Raw genomic sequence first — 8,678 nt, 5'->3', positions numbered from 1 at the left:
CGTCAGGTGTAGCGTTGACGATACACGCGGGAAACAGGCGAGGTCTCTTCATCTCATTGACAGTAAGGCATCACGTTCTTGTTGCATTTCTAACCGCTAACTCGCTCTATTAGACACATGGGGTTGCAAGTATATCTTTCTAAGACCTTACCAATGAGATAAGTTACATGATCTTGGCTAAGAATGATTTTACGACTCCAGTTAGCGAAACAACAACTCAACTCATCCCACAGGCTAAGCAGCCTCAGAGCCAGAGCGAGCCAAGGCAGTGTGCCACAAAGGAAGCCGCCAGCTAGCCTCGTTAGCTCGCTACCGTTTAGCCACTGGTTCATCACTCACCAAAAACTGCACGTTGTTTGTGTTCGTAACGAAACTAATACCCCATCGCCAGTATTTGGGCCACTGTTAGCTTGGTGTTTTTGGTGTCGGGAATTAGCTAGTTATGTCTCCTTGGCTTGCTAGTTAGCTAACATAGCGAGCGAACAGCAGGCTGTTGCAACTGTTGACATTAGCTGTCAAGTGGCTAGCTTCAACTCTTGCGCCCTTCTGCTCCTAACTGAACTTCAAACACCGAGGGACGTTCAGCTAGCTAGCTATTTAATGGCCATTGTTTTTTTGCAAACCATTCGCCCCCCCCCCCCCCAAAAAAAAACCCGTGTCCCAAAGTGTGCATTTGCTCACAGTGCATAGATTTAAAAGCACATGATTATTGTAACTATGCCACACTTACACCGATCCAATGCTTTTAAATCCACGTGGGATAGTGGACAAGTAGACACTTAAGGGAAAAGGGTGGAGAGTTGGCATGCAGGCCTAGTGTCTGTCTGTCTGTCATCCTTCGTGTTGTAGCTGTAATCTGACCCATGTCTGCTTAGATGTTCTTAACTCTAGGTATGTCTGTCCTCTGTTTTGTCAGTTGAGCATCACATCGCACGGTGGCAGAGATGGGAGACACGTTGGAGTTCAACGAGATCTACCAGGAAATGAAAGGGTCCTGGGTCAGTATTTACCCATCCAGACACCAGTGTCTTAACTGCTGGTGAAGATCACAGGATCGCTCACAAAGACAGCTGTTACAGAGGGGGCTGTTTTGGATGAATAGAAAGAAATGTTCTTAGGAATTTGCAATGTATCAGGCAACCAAATTAAATTTCCAGCCCTTATCTAATATGCATCAATAGGCAGGTTTCCACAGTGGTGCCCGTCTGTGCCAAGGCTAACTAGCGGCCAGCCAGTGCTCAAAGTCCAGTGCTTTAAGCCTAGTGAACAAGCCTGTTTTAATTTCCACAGCTGGGCTTTCTAATCCAGCCGGGCTTTGTTGACATTCTGCAGTTCATGTGGTGGCAAACTATAAAGGAGACAGTAGTGTCAAATAGCCTCTGTTTACCCAACAGGTTCAGGCAGCTTTTAAGCACTTTATAAGACGATTTTATTTTTTCAAAAGCTCTATTCAAACCAATTTGATTGTGTAGTTACAGCTAGCTATAATTTGTATAATGCCAGCCGCCAACTAAAGCACATTGATGATAGGAAAATCCCGCCCTTGATCTAAACTGCGCTCTTTGGCCTGATGAGGACCAGAGGGGTGGGTAGAGGAGGCTAAAAGCCTGTGGCTTAAGCTATTCAACATCACCAAAGTAATTTTTTTACCTCTTAAAGTAGTCAGTAAAGGCATATGTGCTGTGTATGTTGTATATATATATATATATATGTGTGTGTGTGTGTGTTCTCCCTCCCTGTAGAACGACGGACGTCTGCGCCTCAGTAAGCAGAATGTGGTGTATAAGAGCAGTAAGACTGGGAAGGTGGACAATATCCCTGCTCAGGAGCTCACCCATGCCCAGTGGAGACGAGTGTGTCTGGGCCACGGCATCAAACTGACCACCAGCTCAGGACATGTCTACAAATATGACGGCTTCAGGGATACGGTGTGTGTGTGTGTGTGTGTGTGTTGGTTTGTTTTTTGTGTATACATCGGTGAATGATGAGGAATGTGAGGTGTAGAGGTTTCTCTTAAGGGTTATTAATAGGTGTATGTGTGTGTATGAGTTTTCTGAAGGTGTGTGGATACTTTATGTTTTGGTTTGTGTTTTGGTTTGTGTTTTGTGTATACATCAGTGAATGATGAAGAATGTGGTGTGTAGAGGTTTCTCTTAAGGGCTATTAATAGGTGTGTGTGTGTGTGTGTGTGTTTATGAGTTTTCTGAAGGTGTGTGGATACTTTGTTTGTGTGTTGGTTTGTTTTTTGTGTATACATCGGTGAATGATGATGAATGTGAGGTGTAGTGGTTTCTCTTAAGGGTTATTAATAGGTGTGTGTATGTGTTTGTTTGTGTGTGTGTCTCATAGTGTGTGAATTAATCTGTAGAGGTTCGTCAGGTGTCTTTGTATAAAAATGTTGATATAGATTCTACAATACTGTCATTTGTGTGTATGAGACACAGGGATAGGCGAGCGTGCACATGCATGTGTGTATAATACTGCTCTCTCCAGAGGTTAATCAGTGTATTTTTGGAGATGGATCTTCTGAGTGTGTCCAACGGCCCCGGGTGATGTCATTGTTTATTATTCGACACACTGTCACTGGCGAGGAATTCGCCATAGGTTACCGGACGAGCCGCTTTGATGTGTTTGCGCTCTCTGTGCTCTCCTGTTACACGCCGCGCTCAAACAGGACCTATGCAACGGCTCAGGAGCCAAGCGCAATGGAGCTTCAATGGAGTTTGCGTTTTGCGCTGTTGCTCTGATTCAGCTGGTGTAAAGATGGAATGTCATCTTGCACAACGACAGTTTGGCGAAGGGTAGAGGGAAGGACTGGAGAGGGATCAGGGAAAGAACGAAACAGAACGAGGACTGGGAGGAGTGTGTGTGATTGGGACTATTGTTTGGGGAGGTGTGTGTGTGTGTGTGTGTGTGTGCGCGCACATGTGCAAAGAGAGGGAGTGGTGGGAGATGTGATTATTGTGGTTGTATAAATGTGAGGTAAGCAACAGCACTCTGCCAAAGCAGTAATGCAAGGTGGAGCACTATACACAGGGGCTGATGAGGATGACGGGAAGAGTTATATGCATCTATATACACACAGACACACACACACACACACACACACAGGCAGCTCATGCTCACACACACACACACCCCAATTACTGTCCAGTGTCCATTCAGAAATGTATACATACTGACATCTGTACATACATGCACTCGCACACAAACACATTAATTCATACAACCTCACAAATACAAATAAATACATAAACTCACAGATGATTTCAACTCTAATATAGGCTATTGACAAAGCCAACGATGGACTCGCACATACAGCCTGCCTTGCATTCTCCCTCTCACTCTCTCACACGCACGCACGCACGCACGCACACACACACACACACACACACACACCAACACAGGCTCCCACTCTCTCTAATAACCAAACAGACAGGCAGATACCCAGGTGCATAAACTCTTTCCCACACAGACTCTTTCCCTTCTCTCACACACACACACACACACACACACACACACACACACACACACACACACACACTGTCCTCAACACACATACACATGTGGTAGTAATTGTGTGTGTCTGTGTGCGCTCCAGCTCTAATCGGGCCTGCAGGATAAATAAACAGGCTGATTGTAAGCGGCGGAGGGGGAGAGAGCGGACGGATTACATTCACCTCCAGCGTCCCAGGGGGCCGAGCGGCGGGCGGGGGATAACTTTGCTTTGATTAATTAGCCCCTCATTAAGTGGGAGGGCGAGGGAGAGAAGAAAGGCTGTGGTTTTGTTTTGCACAGTGTGGAAGATTGCTTATTAACTCAGTACATCTCTCTCTTTCTCTTTCTCTTCCTTCCTCCTTTCTCTCTGCCTCCTCTTTTTTCTCTCTCTCCGTCCGTCCGTCCCTCCCAATCTCTGCAGGACTTTGAGAAGATCTCTGACTTCTTCAAGGCCAACTATAAGATGGAGCTGACCGAGAAGGACATGTGTGTGAAAGGCTGGAACTGGGGCACCGCCAAATTCTCTGGTACACACACACACACACGTACTATGTCGCCCTCTGTGGTCTTCATCGCCACCGTCACTGCTATTGGCTGCTCTCGTTTTACATGAGCAAACACCTCTGTATCACTCCCTCACCTCTATCCCAGTGCATTGTTGGGAGCTGTGGTTGTTGAACCCTCTCTCCTCCTCCCCTCCTCTCCTCCTCCTCCCCTCCTCTCCTCCTCCCCTCCTCCCCTCCTCTCCTCCCAGGTCCGTTGCTGTCGTTTGACGTGAACGACAGCTCCGTGTTTGAGATCCCTCTGACCAGCGTGTCCCAGTGCGCCACAGGGAAGAACGAGGTGACGCTGGAGTTCCATCAGAACGACGACGCCGAGGTCTCCCTGATGGAGGTGCGCTTCTACGTCCCCCCCGGCACCGGCGACGAGGGACAGGACCCCGTGGAGGTACGCCCGGCTGCGCTTGGTCACCCTTTCTGAACCGAAGGAACCTCCCTTCCTTCGCTCGTCGACCATCTGGCAGCCATAATGAAGACTGATTTGAATTCCCCCATCCCCCCCCGAATATGCATGGATGTAACTTTTGTGGTAGCGTTTTGGGAAATGTTGCCGACTCTGACTCGCGTCCAGACGACTGTCTGTATGTCTTTACGGGCTTTGGCTAATGATGCTAATGAATTGTTCTATAGTGCCCATGTATAGTGCCCATGTCCTCCACCAACTCTAAATGGAGTTAATGGCTCTGTACTGGATGTCTTAATGGCCTTCCACTGGTCTTAAACAAGCTCTCTACGAGCTCTCAGCACAGTCAGCAAAGTGAGGTGTGTTACTAATTACGCCACTAGACAGAGCTATCACTCTTTCAGATATGTGTCTGGATAGGAGACCATCAATTCTGTGTGTGTGTGTGTGTGTGTGTACTGTAAATATACACACACTGCACGCATTAGTCAGTGTGTTTATCATAAAGGCTGTTGATCTGTGTGTGTCCCCAGGCGTTTGCGCAGAACGTGTTGTCTAAGGCAGATGTGATCCAGGCTACAGGAGACGCTGTGTGTGTCTTCAAAGAGCTGCAATGTCTCACACCCAGGGGCAGGTACTGGAGCAGCTTTCTGTTGACTTTACACACTACAGGGCCGAGCCCAACCATACTGGGCTTTACACACTACAGGGCCGAGCCCAACCATACTGGGCTTTACACATTACAGGGCCGAGCCCAACCATACTGGGCTTTACACACTACAGGGCCGAGCCCAACCATACTGGGCTTTACACACTACAGGGCCGAGCCCAACCATACTGGGCTTTACCCCCCTCATCCCCCTCCCCTCCTACAGCAGTGCCCTAAAGCCCTTTCACAACAGTACCGTATATGTAATTGGTAGTTGTACCTCTGTTTCTCCTCCACCTCACCCTCTCTCCTTCACTCTCTCTCTTCCTACAGGTATGATATCCGTATCTACCCCTCCTTCCTGCACCTCCATGGTAAGACTTTTGACTACAAGATCCCCTACACCACCGTGCTCCGTCTCTTCCTGCTGCCACACAAGGACCAGAGGCAGATGTTCTTTGTGGTAAGTGTGTGTGTGTGTGTCTGCTGTACATGCTGATATACTTGATGTTTCAAAACCCTGGCCTTCACCTTTGATGAATAACTCTCTTTGATAATCTCTCTCTCTCTCTAGATCAGTCTGGACCCCCCCATTAAACAAGGACAGACACGTTATCACTTTCTCATCCTGCTCTTCTCCAAAGAAGAGGACCTCAGCCTGACCCTGAACATGAGCGAGTGAGTGTGAGAACAAACAAGAGGAGCTCATCACATATAAGGTATCTGATGCATCTTTTTCACTCTTCCTCTCTCCTTGTTCCCCCCCCCCCCCCCCCCCCCCAGGGAGGATGTGGAGAAGCGTTACGAGGGGAAGCTCAGTAAGAACATGTCTGGATCTCTCTATGAGATGGTCAGCAGGGTCATGAAGGCTCTGGTCAACAGGAAGATCACCGTGCCCGGAAACTTTACAGGGTAAACACACACACACACACACACACACACACACACACTTTTATAATGATCCATTCTACATGGTGTGAAATATTCTCACTTTCCTTCTCCACTGACACAGATTTCTCCTCCATATCTGTTCCCTGGTTTCTCTTCTCTCTTGTCCTCCTCTCCCTCCCTCCCTGCAGTCACTCTGGGGCCCAGTGTATCACCTGTTCCTACAAGGCATCCTCAGGCCTGCTCTACCCTCTGGAGAGGGGCTTCATCTACGTACACAAGCCCCCTGTCCACCTACGCTTTGAGGAGATCTCCTGTGTTAACTTCGCCAGAGGGACCACCACCACACGCTCCTTCGACTTTGAGGTCGAGACCAAGCAGGGCTCACAGTACACCTTTAGCAGCATAGAGAGGTAGAGATGCACAGGACACACACTCACAGGACTGGACATAATCCACGTGCGTCTCTAATTCTTTGCTAAGAGAATCCTTTTTGTCTTTGTCTCTCACACAGAGAAGAATACGGGAAGTTGTTTGATTTTGTAAACGCGAAGAAACTCAATATTAAGAACAGAGGGTTCAAAGAGGTAAGCTGTTTTGTGGTGGAACTGCAATTCTCATAACATCTCCAAATATTATTCATTGAGTGTAAGATACACATATCAGTTGACATCTTAATGGATGACTATTGACGTCTGTTGCCCTTTCCCTGTATGTCTGCTGTGTACCCCTGAAGAAGAAGGTTGGTATGGTTACGGGCGTGTTGGGAGTGTTTGCTTGATTTTTGGTTTGGTGTGATTTCTGCTTGCAGTGTGTGTGTGTACACAGTGTGTCTGGTGCGTGCGTGTGCGTGTGCGTGCAGGCCTGTGTGGTGGGCAGTGGGGCTCGTCCAATAATCCCGATCATGATGGTTGATTGCTGAGAATGAACCAAATGAGTGGTTTACTAATTTGTCGATAGGAAAACGAGACTTAATTGTGTGTGAAACTGTCAGAGATATGTTTGAGAGAGTGCATAGACGTGTGTCTGTTTCTGTCTATTGTTTGCATCGTCTTGACTAATGTATTGCCCGAGGCTTTGCGGTGTGTTAACGGTGAAAGACGTCCTTTAGTCCTAATACAGGACATTCTGATTTTGGTTCCCAAAATGCTCTCTGGTAATATAAACAACATACCCCACTCAGTCTGTCGACATCCTACTCTGTAGTCCTGGGTGGGTGTTGCCTCGGTTACGACGTCCTGTTAAAGGTCACCCCAAAGGTCAATAAGTACAAATGGTCCTCCAGGGGAGGCTGGTGGGCGGCCTGAGGACAGGGACGGGCTCATTACAATGAAGGCTCGGGCTAATTTGTAATGCATGGAATGAAATCCAACACACATGTTTGATACCATTCCTCATTCTATTCCTGTTTGATGCCATTCCTCATTCCGTGCATTACAATGAGCCCATCCTCCAAATTTCTACCTCCACCAGCCTCCACTGCTGTTCTCTATTTCCTGTTGGTGGCCTATCTTCCAGTACTCCCGAAAAAATATCTATCTAACCTATTCTATCTACTTTCAGCAGTGTTCCGTAAAGGAGGTAAGAAAAGGGAGCCATTTAAGGTTGTTTGAACGCAGCCTCTTTTTCTGCTGGGCTTTAATCTGCCGGTCAGAAGAATAAGTAGAAGTTGCCTCTTTTCCCATAACGGTCAAGGTTAGGATTCTGATCCTGGATCTCTGCCAGTCATGCAATGTCTAGCTTCATGCCTGCTGAGAAAGAGAGAGGGCTTCAGGAAGAGATAGAGGTGAAGGCATTGTGGGTAGTGTGTTGTTTTTTTTTGTTTTTTTGACCCTCCTTCCTTTTGCAGGGCATGAAGGGTAAAGATGACAAGTTCAGCGACTCTGACGAGGACCAGCATGACGCCTACCTGGAGAGGATGAAGGCCGAGGGCAAGATCAGGGAGGAGGGCAACGACAGCGACGACTCAGAGGGAGAGACCGGTGAGTGGCAGCGCGCACGGCCAATTGGATGGCCTCCCTCAAAGGTTTTGGGCGGTCCTTTCGGTTTCCTATAGAAAGGTTTGAGAGAGCTGTGTGTGTCAGCTAGGGCTGTCCCCAACAAAATCTTGGTCGACCCGACTAACCGATTACTGGAGATATTTGAACTTACCATTTTTTACCACTCACTGGCTAGCCAACTGGCTGGCTTGCATTACAGTTTAGCTGAAACCAAGTTAACACACTCGTTAGCCGGATTGTAAACACATCCAGCTAGCTAGATAAAGCTACGTGATTTTATATGTGACGGTAACTTCATTTGAGCCGCGACTCGAGAGTGGCAGCGGTGCCACAAGCGGAATGCTGTCGTTACCTTAAAAAAAATACGTCGAGTCGACTTCGGGAGCGGAGAAAATCTGTGTTCAGTCGTACTCGCACTGGAACACTGCTCTTTCTCGCTCATTATTGAGAGTTTGTTTTTGAACACATCGTTTCAATGCCGCCCCCGGTCTTCAGAATGGATCAGCAGGCCGTCGTTTGGTGTGTGTACTGTAGCTTGTGCTCCATGAGGAAAAACAACAATACTTGACTGCATTTCTTGACTGAACGATGGAGGGACTAGTGGTCTGATCGGGTCAGCCGTCATTTGATGTTTTTTCTCTCTCTCTCTCTCTCTCTCTAGATGAGTCTTTCAACCCCGG

General features: G+C 47.7%; 1 protein-coding gene across 1 annotated transcript in view; it reads left to right on the top strand.

Moving 5' to 3' along the window:
- The window catches only part of ssrp1a (structure specific recognition protein 1a), an 11,249-nt gene continuing 2,571 nt past the window's right edge, over positions 1-8,678 (top strand). The window contains exons 1-13 of the mRNA XM_083685624.1: positions 1-62; positions 917-998; positions 1,743-1,928; positions 3,920-4,025; positions 4,253-4,446; positions 4,995-5,095; positions 5,444-5,573; positions 5,685-5,788; positions 5,894-6,022; positions 6,190-6,411; positions 6,513-6,585; positions 7,848-7,980; positions 8,660-8,678. Coding sequence (XP_083541750.1) covers positions 945-998; positions 1,743-1,928; positions 3,920-4,025; positions 4,253-4,446; positions 4,995-5,095; positions 5,444-5,573; positions 5,685-5,788; positions 5,894-6,022; positions 6,190-6,411; positions 6,513-6,585; positions 7,848-7,980; positions 8,660-8,678 — 1,451 coding nt within the window. The 5' untranslated portion in view covers positions 1-62; positions 917-944. The remainder of the gene's footprint in view (positions 63-916; positions 999-1,742; positions 1,929-3,919; positions 4,026-4,252; positions 4,447-4,994; positions 5,096-5,443; positions 5,574-5,684; positions 5,789-5,893; positions 6,023-6,189; positions 6,412-6,512; positions 6,586-7,847; positions 7,981-8,659) is intronic.

This window comes from Argentina silus, assembly GCF_951799395.1.
Source record: "Argentina silus genome assembly, chromosome: 15".
In the NCBI taxonomy this organism is placed as follows: Eukaryota; Metazoa; Chordata; class Actinopteri; order Argentiniformes; family Argentinidae; genus Argentina; species Argentina silus.
Note: the sequence above shows the minus strand (reverse complement) of the source record. Positions and strands in the feature narration are given on the sequence as shown.